We start from the raw sequence: 17,208 nt of genomic DNA, 5'->3' as shown, positions 1-17,208 counted from the left end.
ACATCAGGTGGCAGCCCGTTCCACACTCCCACCACTCTTTGAGTGAAGAAGTTCCCTCTAACGTTCCCCCTAAACCTTTCCCCTTTCACCCTAAAGCCATGTCCTCTCGCACTTATCTCTCCTAATCTAGGTGGAAAGAGAACTACTTGCATTAACCCTGTCTATGCCCCTCATCATTTTATAAACCTCTATCATATCTCCCCTCATTCTTCTCTGCTCCAAGGAATAAAGTCCTAACATGCTCAATCTTTCCTTATAACTCAACTCCTGAAGACCCAGCAACATTCTTGTAAATCTCCTCTGCACTCTTTCAATCTTACTGACATCCTTCCTGTAGTTTGGCGATCAGAACTGCACACAATATTCTAAATTTGGTCTCACCAATGACTTATACAACCTCACCAAAACATTCCAACTCCTATACTCAATACTTTGATTTATAAATGCCAGGATGCCAAAAGCCTTTTTTACAACCCTGTCTACCTGTGACTCTACTTTCAGGGAATTATGTATCTGAACTCTCAGATCCCTTTGTTCCTCCGCAGTCCTCAATGCCCTACCACTTACTGTGTGTGTCCTCCCTTGATTTGTCCTTCCAAAATGCAACACCTCACACTTGTCTGCATTAAATTCCATCTGCCATTTTCTGGACCATTTTTCCATTTGGTCCAGATCCCTCTGCAAGCTTTGAAAGCCTTCCTCATTGTCCACTACACCTCCAATCTTAGTGCCATCAGCAAACTTACTAATCCAATTTACCACATTATCTTCTAGATCATTGATATATACAACAAACAACAATGGCCCCAGCACAGATCCCTGAGGCACACCACTAGTCACAGGCCTCCAATCTGAGAAACAACCATCCACAACCACTCTCTGTCTTCTCCCACTCAGCCATTTCGAATCCAGTTTACAACCTTTCCATGGATACCCATTGACTGAACCTTCTGAACTAATCTCCCATGTGGGACCTTGTCAAAGGCCTTACTGAAGTCCATGTAGGAAACATCCACAGCCTTACCTTCATCTACTTTCTTAGTGACCTCCTCAAAAAACTCCACAAGATTCGTTAAACACGATCTACCACGCACAAAGCCATGCTGACTATCCTTAATCAACCCTTGGCTGTCCTATCTCTCACAACACCTTCCAATAATTTACCCACTACTGATGTCAGGCTCACTGGCCTGTAATTACCTGGTTTACTCTTCGAGCCTTTCTTAAACAATGGAACAACATGAGCTATCCTCCAGTCCTCTGGCACCGCACCCGTGGCTAAGGACATTTTAAATATATCTGCCAGGGCCCCTGCAATTTCTACACTAGTCTCTCTCAAGGTCTGAGGAAATATCTTGTCAGGGCCTGGGGATTTATCTATCTTTATTCACTGTAAAGCATCAAGTACCTCCTCCTTTTTAATCTCTATATGTTCCATGACACTAGTGCTTGTTTCCCTTCCTTCCACATCCACGATGCCAGTTTCCTGAGTAAACACTGATGCAAAAAAACTGTTTAAGACCTCCCCCATCTCCTGAGGCTCCATGCATATACGACCACTCTGATCTACTAGGGGACCAATTCTGTCTCTTACTATCCTTTTTTTCTTAATATACCTGTAGAAACCCTTTGGGTTTACCTTCACATTATCTGCCAAAGCAGCCTCATGTCTTCTTTTTGCCTTCCTGATTTCCTTTTTTAGTATCTTCATACATTTCCTATACTATTCAAGTACCTCATCCCTTCCTAGTTGCCTATACCTGCTATACACCTCTTTTTCTTAAACAGCTCACCAATATCCCTTGAAAACCAAGGTTCCCTATGCTTGCTACCCTTGCCTTTAATCCTGACAGGAACATACAAACTCTGCACTCTCAAAATTTAACGAAGGTTGTTAATACTTTGGAAGCAGTTCAGAGACTGATGACTGGTATCTTTGGAACTCGTCCTCAAAAGTTGGTGGAAGCAGAGTATTTCAATATTTTAAAGAGAGTTAGAAAGATCTTTGATAAGCTGGGGTCAGGGTGGGGTGTGGAGTTGAAAATATACCATTGGTTGATGCAAATGCAAAGTTGAAGTTACAATCCAATCATCCATGACCTCATTAAATGACAGAGTAGGGGCTAACTAGGTAGCACTGGTTCTGAAAAAACTCAGCAGGTCAGGCAGCATCTGTTAACGTTTCAGGTCTGGGACCCTGCATCAGAACTGAAAAAGAGAAGCAAGCAAGCTTACGTAGCAGGGAAGGTAATGGATAATGAGAAGGTAAAGAGAATTTCCTTGAGAGGATGAAATAATGTGGCCATTAAGCTCCTTTGTGTGATATGCAGCTGCAGTTGAGAATTCTGTGAAATACTGTACAGTCTGGCCCACTGGGAAGGAAAAGGGAAAAAGGATGGCCAGAAAGTTACTTGCAAAGTTCTGACAGACTGGCTGTGGGATGGATGTTTCCCCTGGCTAGGATGTCTATGTTAAGGGATCTAAGTCTCAGGATACAATGGAAGAAAAACAGGGCAATGAGGAGAACTTTCTTCACTCAGAACTTTAATACTTTGATGAGCACTCGAACACAGTAGGCTCCATCCACTGATTCTCCGCACACCTCAGCACTGAGGAGCTGCTGTTGGACTGTAACTGGAAACGAATCACCCAATAAAGGCCACCTGCATGTGCGATAGATGAGGGCAGAGACTTCAGCTCATTAGTGAAAGGATTGGAGGGAAAACACCCACAGAATAATGGGCTCCCGGGACAGTGGAGACACCCAACCTCATCTCACCTGACGTTTACCTGGGTGAGTGGCTGGAGGACGACAACCTGGAGGGTGACAGACTGAGAGCTGCCCCCTCATTGCTGGCAGACCACACAGTCACACACAGCACAGTGTCACCCCGCACATTCAGTGCAACCAGCACCCCTGAATTTCATAGCTCCCATCTGTGGAACCATCTCCTCCCGCATCTCGGATCCCAGAATGAAGGGAGCTGTGTGAATGGGGAAACTGGGTTTAATCTCTGAGCAAACAGAGTGACACAGAATGGAGACGGGCTCCTCAGCCCAGTGCTCCAGCTGTCAAGAACCATCTAATCAAATGGAAAACAAAACTGCAGGTGCTGGACTCAAACAGAAATGCTGGAAGAATTTAGCCATTCAAGCACATCTGTGCAAAGAGAAACAAGTCAATGCTTCTGGCCAGCAACCCTACCTCAGAACTGTGGGAGACTGGAGGTTTACAGTGTTCAAAGCAGAACTGTGGGTGAGGAGTAAAGTGCAAGACAAAAGACTGTATGGAGCTAGGTTACAGCAGATCAGGGATGAGGATCCCAAGTAGTGGTCATCAGCAAGGCATTAAAAATACGGGAAGAGAAAGGACACAAGCATAATAATGGGAACAATGAGAGCGTGGTTTACCCGAGGAAACTTGGTCCCCAACCATTTACAATCTTATCAAAAAATTTATTGACAGGACTAAATAATAACACTAAGTGGGAATGTAAGTAGTGGTGAGAATGTAACAACATTGAGATTTTTGACGAGATAAGTGAATGGGCAACATCGTGGCAGGTGGAGAACAAATATGGAAAAGTGTGAGATTACTCACTTTGGCCAAAAATACAGAAATGCTGAGTATTTTTAAAATGGTGGAAAATATTGATGTTCAAAATAAGCTGAGTGCCTTTGTACATGAGACACTGAAAGGAGGCAATTAGGAAAGCAGATGATGCATTGGCCTTTATTGCAAGAGAATTTGAGTGCAAGACTAGAGATGTGTTAGTACAATTATACAGGACCATAGTGAGACTACACCTGGAGAACTGGGTTCAGTTTTGGTTGCCTTACACAGATGGGGATCGACCTGCCATAGAGGAAGTGCTGTGAAGATTCACCAGCCTGGTTCCTGGGATACTGGAACTGTGATATGAGAGAAGTTAAGAAGTCTAGACCTCTATTTTTCTAGTTCAGAAGAATTAGAGCGACTTCCTTAAGGCATTCAAAGTACTGAGAGGGCTTAACATGGAGGATGTTTCCCCTGGTTAGGAAGTCAAGAACTCGATATTACACTCTTAAAGAAAGAATTATGAAATTTCTTAACTGTGAGGGTAAGGATCTTTGGACTTCTCTACCCTAGAAGCTGACTTATCCAGACTTTCCTTAAGTTTAAAAATACTCAAATTAATTTTGTTTTTAAAGTTGGAAATTACGGAAAGTTTAAAAGCAATTGTTCAAAAACAAAGGTTTCCTTCCTGATGACTATAAACTTGGTGTTTTTTTCCTTCTCCAAGCTACTTAGGAAAACCAAAATGTTTCTGCTTCATCACGAGAATTCAGTTATATAATGCACTGATGAGACCACATTTGATCTCCTTATTAAAGAAAGGATATAAATGTGTTGAAAGTAGTCACAGCAAATACCTAGAATGGGTGCGATGTCAGACGAGGAAAAGTTGGAGAGGTATATAGGTTCTTGATTAACCTTTTGGGTGAAAGTTAATGGCAGTGAACAGAATATGGAATTGAAGCTACAAGGCTCTTAAATGGTGGAGCAGGCCCGAGAAGCCAAGCGACCAACTCCTGCTCTGTATTTGTTTATATAAAAATCCAACTTACCTACTGTTAAAGTAAAGAGGTTACTTTCTTGCCTTTGCAACACAGAAAGCTTTCCTTTATCTTTGTGACGCACAGAGGAATAATCAAGTTCCAGTATCTGACCTACACCCAGCCGATGAAGCCTCTGATCCGTGGAGGAACCAACAACACGTAGGTTTGTGGAGTGATGCACATCCAAAGCAATTCCAAGGGCGTTCTTTAAGGTGTATGGAACTTGGTCCTTCAGTAAGTAATCAAACGTTGAAGCTGTTCCTGCTGAAAATGCCTGTTGAAAAGTTACACATTTCAGACAAATGTTTGTCAAAGTCAAAAGAGAAATATTTGCATTTCTAGATCCCAGATCCACAGTGTGCTCTATGAACTACTTTTGAGACATGCAGTCACGTTACAATAGCAGGAGTGTTTCTGAGATACACGTCCACAACACTATTGAAAATTTTAAAAACTGCAGATGAAATCCAAAACTAAAATAGAAAAATACTGGGAACACTCAGCAGGTCAGGACATACCTGTGGGAAGAGAAACAGAATCAATGCTTCAGGTTGTAGACCCTCAATCAGAACTGAAAAAGGAGACAAAAGGGGGTGGAGAAGGTGATATCTCTGATAGGCAAAACTGGGGTGACTATTGGGACAAGCTGTAAACAAGGTTATATGGTCAATGAGTGAATGAACGGTTGGAGAGTGAAAATGTAGACAAAAGAATGTGAGAGTTGCAAAACGCAGAGGAGGAGGACAAGCCCGGCAGGTCAGGTAGGGGCTAAATTCACAGAAGGATGACTGATACAGACTGAGGAAATCAAGAATTCAATATTGAGCTGGGAAGGCTGCAATGTGAGCAACGTGGATTCTACAACTTCAAGTAACTTGACTTTTCAGTCTGTTTCAGTCATCTATCTGTGATATTAGCTCAGCTTCTTCCCTTTTTTCTCTTCCTGCGAGTGGAGGACATGTCCTGCCTGACCTGCTGGGTTTGGCCTCCTGCTCTGCACCTCACAACTCCTATATTCTTTGTCTACGTTCTCTCTCCCTAAACTTTTGTCTCCTTTTCAGTTCTGACAAAGGGTCTACAACCTGAAATGTTAACTGTTTCTCTTCCCACTGATGTGGCCTGACCTGCTGAGCATTTCCAGCATTTTCTGGTTTTGTTTGTAACACTACTATTTGCAAATTTACCACTAAATGAGAACATTTATGGTTTGCAGAGAAATAGACTAATAAAAATTTCTGATTTCAACTACTTGAAATGGCAAACAACATATTTTGTAACTGCTGTTGTGAACACAATAGCTGCAAAATGGAATAGAATGTGGGAGAGGTGTTCTTGAAGATTGACAATCAGGGCTGACTGTCATGTGCTTCATTCTGCACTGGCATTGTTTAGCTAATACAAAAATAATGCGGCTCAAAAAATTCCGTTTCAAATCTATTAAGATAAGATTTCTTTATTTGTCACATGTACATCAAAACACACAGTGAAATGCATCTTTGCGTAGAGTGTTCTGGGGGCAGCCCGCAAATGTCGCCACGCTTCCAGCGCCTACGTAGCATGCCCACAACTTCGTAACCCGTACGTCTTTGGAATGTGGGAGGAAACCAGTCCACATACAGGCCATATCTCTGCTCCGCACATTGATATTACCTATAATGCTACACAAGAGGATGAGATTTTTTTTTACGGTACTTTTGTACTTTGTATAAGAAGATATACAAAGTAAACCGATAAACATTTTTTTAAATACAGAATTGGGAACTTTCTCTGAGGCTGAAATTTTACAGCGAAACAATGTTAAAACATTAAAATCTGCTTAAAATTCTAAGGTTTTTAGTCATGTTCTTTCACCTTGGCTAAGATATTCATGACATTCAGGCTGCACTTGGATACTGTGATATTCATTATGTCCTTGGAAGAAATAGTAATGGCAGTCTGTGGATCAGGAATTAGAAGGAAATCATCGCCCGGAACGAGAGCTTTGTCCGATCTCATGTTGGTTTTCATCTAACCATAAAGCAAAAACAGACATAAATAATCTAACATGGCACACAACACCAGGTTCAAGAACAGCTACTTCCCTTAAACCATTCGTATCTTGAACCAACCGGCACAACCTTAATCACTACAGTTTTGCAACACGATGACCACTTTAATCATTTTGCACTAAAATGGACTTTTTTTTTCTAATCGTGTTCTTTCTTATAGAAGTTTTGTATAATTTATGAATAATTTATGTTTTTCTTGTGAATGCTACTTATATGAACTATCAACTATCTCCCTCAATAATAACTCAACTTTGATAAATGTAAATCCAATACAATCTAAAATTTGAGGTACCAAAGTTCTTACCCATCAACTGGCATAAAAACTTAAACCAGAAGGTTCAATCAGTTACTCAATATGTTGGTATCAATTAATACCAAAAGAGAAATAAGTGGTTGTAGAGTCGTAGACTGTACAGCATAGAATCAAGCCCTTCAGCCCACCAAATCCATGCTGACCTTTTTGCCCGTCTACACTAATCCCATTTGCCTGCATTAGGTCTGTATCCTTCTGGGCCTGTGGGGGTTTCAATAAAGTAAAACGGTGGTGCTTTAATAGCAAATAAATAGTATGAAATAAACATGCTGGGAAAAATATCCAGCACTGCATAAGGTTCGAAGTTTAAGTCTGACATGCTAAAATTAAAGACAGCAGCATGTCACTTCTATACTTGCAGTCTGATGCCAAGAATCAACATACCCAGTTTAAAAGTTATATTATAAAATATGTAAAGAAACACCAGCATTACAGCTTAAAAAAAGATATTTAGGAGGTTAAATTTAATATGTGTTTAATATTTGTCAGAACAAGTGAATTCTACATTTCCACAAGCCTACATTTGTAAGCTGTGCACTTAATAATTTAGGTTTTGTTTAAAAATTCTATTCCATGCAGATAATTTTAGTTGAACAAATGATCTTTTAAAAATCACAAGCAAGGCTGGACAATACACAGTGTGCACTAAGCTGACCAGAATCTAGTTTAAGCAGCAAACTTATTCCAATGAAATTGCACCAAGATAATCTGTACAACATCTCATTACCTGAAGTGTCAGACTCCACCTTTTCTCTCCTGGAACTACATGCTCCAGGAGGGGCTCCCACACCGCATTCAGTTCATTATAATAAAGGATCTAAAATAAAGATGAATATAATTCAATTGCCTGTTTTCCAAAAAAATACTCCATGAACTGGATTAAAACAGTTTAAAACAAACATTTGGTTATATTAGTAGAGTCATAGGGGTCATGGAGTCATACAGCATGGAAACAGGCCCTTTGGCCCAACTCGTCCAAGCTGTCAACTTGAGTTAGTCCCATTTCCCTGCATTTGGTTCATTTCCCTCAAAACCCTTCCTATCTAGGTACCTGTTGAAATGTCTTTTAAACGTTGTAATTGTACCTGCCTGTATCACTTCATTTGGCAGCTCGTTCCACATACCCAACACCATCTGTGTGAAAAAGTTGCCCCTCAGTTCCCTTTTAAATATTTCCCCTCTCACCTCAAACCTGTGCCCTCCAGTGTTAGACTCCCCTACCCTGGGAAAAAGACATTCACTTTATCAATGCTCCTCGTGATTTTATGAACTCTGTAAAGTCACCCCTCAGTCTCTTACGCTCCAGGGAAAAAAAGTCCCAACCTATCCAGTCTCTCCTTATAGTTCAAGCCCTCCAGTTCTAGTAACATCCTCACGAAACATTTCTGCACCCCTTCCAGCTCAATGACATACCCTGATGACCAGAACTGCACACAGTATTCCAAGTGCGGCCTCACCAACGTCTTGTACAGCTGTAACATAGCGTCCCAACTCTTGTACTCAATGGAGACAGAAGAGACTGCAGATGCTGGAGTCTGGAACAACTAACAATCTGCTGGAGGAACTCAGTGGGTTGAGCAGCATCTGTTGGAGGAAAGGAATTGTCGACATTTCGGCTTGACATGCAGGGTTTTGACCCGAAACGTCGACAATTCCTTCCCTCCCACAGATGCTGCTTGACCCACTGAGTTCCTCCAGCAGATTGTTTGTTGCTCTCGTCCTCAATGCCCTGACTGATGAATGTCAGTGTCCCAGACACCTTCACCACCCTTTCTACCTGCATCTCCACTTTCAGGGAACTATGTACCTGTGCTCATGGGTCCCTCTGTTCTACAACACTTTCTATGGCCCTACCATTTACTGTGCAAGTCCTGTCTTGGATTAACTTACCAACATGCAACATCTCGCGCTTGTCCAAGTTAAATTCCATTTACCATTCTCTGGTCCACTTCCCAGTGGGTCTAGATCCCCTTGTGAACTTAGACAACCCTCTTCACTGTCTACTACATCACCAATTTTAGTGTCGTCCACAAAACTTACTAACCACGTTAACAACGCATCATCCAAATCATTAATTACAGATGACAAACAACAGTGGACTCAACACTGATCTGTGTGGCACACCACTGGTCACAGGCCTCCAACCTGGAAAACAACCCTCCACCGTCACCCTCTGTCTCCTTCCACCAAGCCAATTCTGTTTCCAATTGGCTCGCTCACCATGGATCCCATGTGATCTCACCTTCCGGACCAGTCAACCACATGGAAACTTTGTGAAAAGCCTTTGCTAAAGTCCATGTAGACCACATGTACTGCCCTGCCCTTGTCAATACTCCGTCATCTCTTCAAAAAAACTCAATCAAATCCATGAGACATGGTTTCCCTCACACAAAGCCATACTGACTATCCTTAATCAGTCCTTACCTTTCCAAATGCTGGGTTATAACGCAGCAAGTTGGGTTGCAAATTTCCCCATACACCAAGCTCCCACGCACAAGAATATAACTTGTTTTGGTAATGTTGATGACAAATGCCGTCCAAAATAGGTGGGAAGAACCCTCCTCTTTTTTAGTGTAATGTTATAAGATCTGATATTTCCACCTAAAAGGCCAGGTGTGACATCCTGTCAGTCTGGCACTGGAACCAAAATGACGCTCAATTCTTTCGAATGGTTCCGAGGCAGGAATGTCCCACAATGAACCACAACAATAGTATTTCAAGACTTCCTATTTATATAGCACTCTTAATTGTGTTTCAAGTGTTGTGTCAGGCAGACAACTCTGTTGGAGTTTGTTCTCCTTTTCTCCCTTCTACTTCAAGTCTACTGTTCTCCCTTCTCCCATTACTACTTTGTAGAGGTTTGGAGCCTTCCCAACTTAAGCAATGAAGTCACCCAGGAGCATTAATTTATCTCCCTCTGGGACAGAGGCTCGGGTTTTCTCAGAGTCAGTGTAAGCATTCCCCTCAGCAGTCATAGCCTGCAGGGTCAAGGTGCATGCACCAATGACATTGAGCTAGCTCACTCTAGATGGTAAAACCCATGAAGATGGCATGGCTCTTCTGGCTTGTCCTTCCACCATCCTGTTCATTGAGCTGGTCACCATCTGCCTGTCATTCTCACTCAGGGCAGTGGTCAGTGACGGAACTTCCAAGCTATAACACTAAAGTGACATTTAGATCTGTTGATATTGTGTTGGTCGTGAGAGTTCTCAACTTAACGATGAGCGTTGGCAGGGAGTTCCCTGTGCAATGACATCTGCTACATGGGATGGCCAGAGCACACCACAGACAGGCTTAACAGAATAAGGTCTTGGTTCAGTTGCAAGGAGATCCAAGAGGGCTGGAGAACAGGCTCTGCCCATGCCCATGATCTCCTACAAGTCAATCCCCTCGCCTCCCAACCTCTCAACTAATCTTGATCCTGTGTCCCTGAATCTCATCTATAGTGAGATATCCCTCACACCCTCTAACCCACCTTCTTCAGGCCCTCTCAATCCCACACCCTCTCTTGCAACCTTTCACCACATCCCCTCCTGCCTTCCCTGCTCTAGCCTCCCCTTGCCCTCCCCACAAACCCCTCTCCATCTCCCTTCCCCAATCCCCTCCATGCTCTCACGTTCCAGTCCCAAGAAAAAGAATCTAAAGGGTAAAAGTTTGTTGCCTGCAGTGGAACAAAATCTTGGGGAACCAGTCTTGCCCGAAACAACACACCATTTATCAGAGAGCCAAGGACAAGGGTCTCATGACAACACACCTGATCGAGGCACTAGATATTGTCATTGTCCAAGCAAGAGACTCAAGGACTGCTGTGATGCAAATCAATGACTGCAGGACAAACCACTACTCTGTTACCTCCCAGCAACCTGGACTCAAGTCACAGGCAGCAAAGGTTGTGGTGCAGTTGTTAAAATTACTGGACTAGTAATCCATATGCCTGGAATAACAATCCAGAAACCAGAGTTCAAATCACACCATGCAGCCATGAAATTTAAATTTAGTTCATAATCAAGAACTGGGAACAACAATAACCACATCTACTGTTCTATCCTAGTCATTTTTCCCAACCACCTCCTTAAAAAAAGTCAAACTTGTCAGATATGATCTCCCCTGCACAACACCACGCTGACTCCTCCTCACGTCCCCGCCTTTCAAAGTGAACGTAAATCCTGTCCCTCCGAATCTTCTCCAATAACTTCTCTATGACTGATACGAGGATCGTCAGCCTGTTGTTTCCAGACAAGTCCCTACTGCCCTTCTCGAGTAAGGAAACAACATTAGTTGTTCTGGAAGCCAGTTTTTAGCCAGCTCGATTCTCTCCATAGGTTCACTGGGCACTGTAACAAGTGAAAGGATCTGGGGAGAGCTGGAGAGATGGGAATGTAGGAGGAATAAAATGGGCTAGGGTAGGATTAGTTTCAAAATGGGTGCTGGATGATCGGCACAGATGGACCAATGGACGCGTTTCCATGTTGCACCGCACTGTGACTCCCAATCCTTTTTGCAACTTTTTGATGTTACCCTCATGTGTCAACCATTCACCCACCCATCAAAGTAGCTTCAACCTTCCCCAAATCACCAGTAAACCCTTCACAAGGACACTAGCTTTAGAGTCACAGAATCGTACAGCACAGACCTTTGGTCCATCCACTTGCCTTCATTAAGACTGTATCCTTCTATGCCTTGCCTTTTTTAGTGCTTGTCTAAATGCCTCTTAAGTGTAAATAATTACGCGATTCCACTGGCATCATGGTCTCGATGGAACAAGCTTCCATCTTTTGCTAAGACTCAATCCCTCCTGCATTTATTGGTCTTGTTGCCCAGACAAGTCCCAATATACTCAGCAACAGAGTCCATAACAACGTTGGGTAAAGAATTCCACAATTCACTACCATAGCAATGCACCTCTGTCTTGAATGGCTGATCCTTTATCTTACAATTGTGATCCCTGATTGCAAACACTCGAAGAAGGAAAACGCTTCTATCTACCTGTCAAGCACCCATAAGACCAGAATTCATCCCACCCGAGTCTACTCCGTCATTCAATCATGGCTGATTTTTTTTTCTTTTCTCAACCCCATTCTCCCACTTCTCCTCATAACCCTTAACCCCCTTACCAATCAAGAACCTATCAATCTCTGTCTTAAATATACCTAACGACATTGCCTCCACAGCCCTCTGAGGCAATGAATTCCAGAGATTCTCCACCCTCTGGCTGAAGAAATTCCCCCTCATCTCAGTTTTAAAGGGACATCCTTTTGTTCTGAGGCTGTGCCCTCTGATCCGAAACTCTCCCACTGATGGAAACATCCTCTCCACATCCACTCTATCCAGGCCTTTCAGTATCCAGTAGGTTTCAATGAGATCCCCCCCTCATCCTTCTGAACTCCATCGAGTACAAGCCCAGAGACATCAAACGCTCCTCATACGTCAAGCCTTTCGTTCCTGGGATTGTTCTTGTGAACCAACTCTGGACCATCTCCAGGGCCAGCAACATCCTTCCTTAGATATGGGGCCCAAAATTGCTCAGAATATTTCAAATGTGGTCTGACCAATGTCTTATAAAGCCTCAGCATTACGTCCTTGCTTTTATGTTCTAGTCCTCTCAAAGTGAATGCTAACATTGCATTTGCTGCCCTTACTACCAACTCAACCTGCAAGTTAACCTGAATGGAATCCTGAACTAGGACTCTCAAGCCCCTTTGCACCTCTGATTTCTGAATTCTCTCCCCATTTAGAAAATAGTCCACACCTTTATTCTTCCTACCAAAGTGCATAACCATACACTTCCCTACACTGTATCCCTATCTGCCACTTCTCTGCCCACTCTCCCAACCTGTCCAACTCCTTCTACAGACTCCCTGACTCTGCGACACTACCTGTCCCTCCACCTATCTTAGTATCATCTGCAAACTTGGCCACAATGTCATCAGTTCCTTCATCCAGATCATTAATGTACAAAGTGAAAAGTTGCAGACCCAACACTGACCCCTGTGGAACTCCACTAGTCACTGACAGCCATCCTGAGAAGGACCCCTTCATCCCCACTCTCTGTCTTCTGCCAGTCAGCCAATCTTCTATCCCCAACACTTCTCATCCAACATTTAATTAAAGGATGCATGACTGAATGTGGTTGTACAGGTAGGGGACAAGATGCAATTTGCTGTGCAACACCCTGCAGAAATGTACAGCATCAGACGACTATACTGTAATCATCAAATCATCTTTCAACATTAGGTATTAGTGAATTGTCAGGTTAAGAAAAGATCCCTCTGAACAATGCAAGGAGCACAACAGCATTCCTTACCATCCTTCCTAATAATTACCCTTCAACTAATATCACAGAAACAAAATATACTTAGATTGGCCTCTTCATTCCCTGCTTTATAAGGATTACTATACATCGCTTTGGCATTTCTGAGGCTACAAAAGAAACTACATAAACCTAAGTTTCTTCACTTTGTTTGGATTGAAATATATATTGCAGTGCTAAGCACTATATTAAATATCTGGTAAAGAAGCATACAAAAATTGCTTCTTTTGTATATGTTATCAATATATTGTGTATCCTGATCAAGGAGAAAACAAATTACCTCAAGAGTCATGTTTGAATCAACACTGATGAGTGATGTCCAGTTTTCAATCCTTCCAGAAAACGTTGACTCGGTCAGAAGTAAGGGAATGGTGCAATGGCCCAGCCCACATTCAAGCGTTACTGTTATTAATGAAACATCTATCTTGAAGGACTCCCCAGTCCTTTGGTAATTTTCTTCTGAATAAGTCTCTGTGGCTTCATGGGCATTGTCAACCCCCAAGAACCAATAATTGCAATTGAGCACATCCTTCACGGCCCAGAGGTCAGTTACTGTGTCCACTGGTTGAAGCATTTCTACCTCGTTCACTTTAGGTGCTATCACAGACATGATTGTCATAACAGTGTTCAGAATGATTGGCGATACCTTTAAATAAAAGAAAACTGTGTAGTGAAAATAATCATTCACTGGTTTAAGGTTAAACGAAAGGCAATATTACTTTCTTAGAGAATAAGTATCATGTTTTTATATTACAGGTCAGAAATAACAGAGTTTAAACAACATCAATATCAAAGGAAATTAAGGATACTGATATTGGCAGAGTTCACATCTGTAATATGAAGACTGAAATTCAGTGCATTTGCACCTCCCAAATATCTATTAATTTATTTCAGAATTGCTCATTAACACAGTGGAGTTTAAGCAACGCAAAAACATGAGTACATTAGCTTACCTTCAAGTTTATCTCTCCTATTTTAAGACTGATGTTTTGTGGCCCAGCAGTGGGCTCACAGAACTGCAAGGCCAAGGCACAAGGCTGCAACACCTGTAAAGACACAATAGAGTAACAATGAAGGGAGCTTCTTTAAAGTAGTCTGAAGACATCTGAGAACTTCAGGACATTATGGCAATTCTTCCACGAATGACACTGTTGCTCATCTGTAGGTCAATTCACGTGCCTCTACTCCCTTAACACTACTGAATAATCATCTCAGAACCTTAGTCTTTAAAATTTCAAATTAATTTCCTCGGTATTGCAACCACACCACCCCGCCCCACAAAATGCTCAATTTGGCTTCTTTAAGTATCTCACATTTAGAAAACATCGTTGTCACAATTTTCAATGCAGCAGGTAAAAGGCAACATTTTTGGGACAGATTGCATTTTGAGGGTGAACCAACACTAGATTTCCACTAGGGAGTTCAGCTTCATTCCAGATACTGTTCAGTTAATTTAGTTCGGTCAGAAACAGCTAAGCTTACAAGCTTATTGAAAATAGAACTCTAGACATAAGAGACTGTGGATACTGTAATCTAGAGCAAAAAAAACAAACTGTTGAAGGAACTCAGCAGGTCAGGCAGCATCTGTGGAGGGAAATGGACAGTTGATATTTCAGGTCAAGAACCTTCATCTGGACTGAAAGATAGAGCGGAGATAGCCAGTATAAAGAGGTGGAGAGGAGGGGAAGAGTAAAAGCAGCCCATCCACCCCCCACCCCCAATCACCCTGTTTCTTTTCCCTCCTCCACTCACTCTATCTGCCCATCACCCACACACTCCTCCCACTGTGTTCCCACCCCGCCCCCAACTGTTCCCATCTGCTCTCCCCACCTCTTACAAGGTTCCATGCTCCACCTTCTTTTCCGATCAGATTCCATCATCCGCAGCCCTTTGTTGCCTCCAACTATCACATCCCAGCCTCTGACTCTATTTCCACCCCTCCATCCCCCCACCTATCAAACCCTCCTCACCTGAATCCACCTATCACTTGCCAACTCTTGCTCCAGCCCTCCCCTATCTCTCTTTACACTATCTCCCCTCTACTCTTTCAGCCCAGATGAAGGGTCTTGACCTGAAACATTAATTCTCCATTTCCTTCCACTGATGCTGCTCAACACTCTGAGTTCCTCCAGTTTGTTTTTTGCTGAACAGAACCCAAGACAGAAACAGTAAGTGATTGCATTCATATTTCAGTTAAATAAAGCATATGAATTGAAAAGAGAATTGCGAATATAGCATTCCACCAAATCAACATTTTCTTTATTACTAGGCCAGTGGGTTTCAATGCAAAAGAATTAGCAATTTCAATTAAAAAAGAATTTCAATTAGCAAAAGAAAAACAATTGACAATCTTATTGGACATATTCATTCTTCAAGAAATCTGTATATTTAGATATTCAAGAACTGTGGAAAACTATACACTTGGCTAAAAAAAAATCAGCTTCTGTTTTATCTTGTCTGAATCAAGATACTTCCATCATTTTCTTTTAAAGGCTGAAATTACTCAGTCTCCAAGTGGACAGGTGCACCTGCTCACAGGCATAAACGTGATGAACTAGCACAGGTAAATTCACTACTCAACACTCAAAACCATCCAGTCCCTTCAACATTTCTCATGTTTCCTGTATAAATTTATATTTGATCAAATAGACTGTTATTGGTTGGCATCCTCCACTGCAGCTGTGCAGCAACACGTCCCCTCCCATCACATTGCATCTAGTTCCAAGTAGTCCAAGTTACAGCCCAGAAACGGATCACTTGGAGTGACATCAGACCTTCACACGACTCATCCAAATGCCATCAGCTTTTAACCTAACCTAGAGATATATCCTTCTTTTCCTTTCTTCAACTTTGTCATTTCTCATGGAGTTGTTGCATGAAGATCGTGTTCACCGCACTCCTTCATGGATGGAACCTACACTACATTTCAGGAAATAGTTCTTTGCTCACCAAGGTACTGAGGTCTCTTGTGATGAATTTTCCTGAGGAAGAAAGCAGATGATGCCATTGCATTTATCACAAGAGGTCTTGCCTTCTTTCTTGAAGGTCCTTACAATCGCAACATCTGAGGTCCACCTGCATACCTCCTTTTCCCAGATTAGGCTGTTAAATGTGTCAATTCTTCTCTGCCAAGTTTTCAAACTTAAACAGGAAAATCAACAAATTGTCTGGTCTGGATCCTTGTTATTTTTCAGTTGATATAGAGCCTTTTCAACCTCACTGGTCACAAGTGGTGGCACCGGGTCAAGAAGTTCATTCAAAACACAGTGATAGATTTTTGGATATTAACCAATCAAGACATATGGGATTAGAGAAGAAAATTGCTTTGAGGTAGATCAGCCACAATCTTGTTCAATCGTAGAGCAAGCTCGAGGGGCCAATGGCTTACTCCTATTCCTTGTGTTGTTTGGAGACAGACAGCCTGCTGCAGCAGAGAGGTACGACTAATGCTGTCTCCACAAAGCTCTCCAGTGTCAACATCTACTCCCAGGCCAAATCTTCAATATGTGGATCTACAGGCCAAATCTTCAATATGTGGCTCTAATTATTTCTAGCCCCCTCCATGGGGGAGGGGGCACAGTGTTCACATACCTGACACTAGATTCTGATGTTATCTAAACCTCCTTGAAAAAAATTTAACAACCTCACTAACTTGTGGGAATCCCTTTACTGGGACCAATCAAAATGGAGGGGCAGCATTAAGGAAGGCACAGTGAATTTTCTGAGGAGGACATGGGAGCCCAGAAAGAAATCGAAGCAACACACACTTCTCATTCTACTCATCTATTCATCTGCTGTGACAAGTAACTACTGTCCAATCTTTGGCTGAATTTTCAGACCCCACAAAGAAGTCACAGAACCTAATTAAAAGCAAGTCACCCTCAACCCTAAAGAATGTACACATCTCATTTTCTGGATGGCAGGTTTGTCATGAGGAG

The 17,208-nt window shown here is 42.3% G+C and overlaps 1 protein-coding gene across 3 annotated transcripts in view; it reads right to left on the bottom strand.

Moving 5' to 3' along the window:
• vps13c (vacuolar protein sorting 13 homolog C) overlaps positions 1 to 17,208 on the bottom strand; it is a 283,389-nt gene that overhangs the window by 89,511 nt on the left and 176,670 nt on the right. For all 3 annotated transcript variants that reach the window (XM_052042364.1, XM_052042365.1, XM_052042363.1), the window contains 5 exons: positions 14,224 to 14,316; positions 13,551 to 13,916; positions 7,688 to 7,777; positions 6,451 to 6,606; positions 4,609 to 4,873 (listed from right to left, as the gene is read on the bottom strand). In XM_052042364.1, coding sequence (XP_051898324.1) covers positions 4,609 to 4,873; positions 6,451 to 6,606; positions 7,688 to 7,777; positions 13,551 to 13,916; positions 14,224 to 14,316 — 970 coding nt within the window. The remainder of the gene's footprint in view (positions 1 to 4,608; positions 4,874 to 6,450; positions 6,607 to 7,687; positions 7,778 to 13,550; positions 13,917 to 14,223; positions 14,317 to 17,208) is intronic.

Source organism: Pristis pectinata, chromosome 32, assembly GCF_009764475.1.
Source record: "Pristis pectinata isolate sPriPec2 chromosome 32, sPriPec2.1.pri, whole genome shotgun sequence".
NCBI lineage: Eukaryota > Metazoa > Chordata > Chondrichthyes > Rhinopristiformes > Pristidae > Pristis > Pristis pectinata.
Note: the sequence above shows the minus strand (reverse complement) of the source record. Positions and strands in the feature narration are given on the sequence as shown.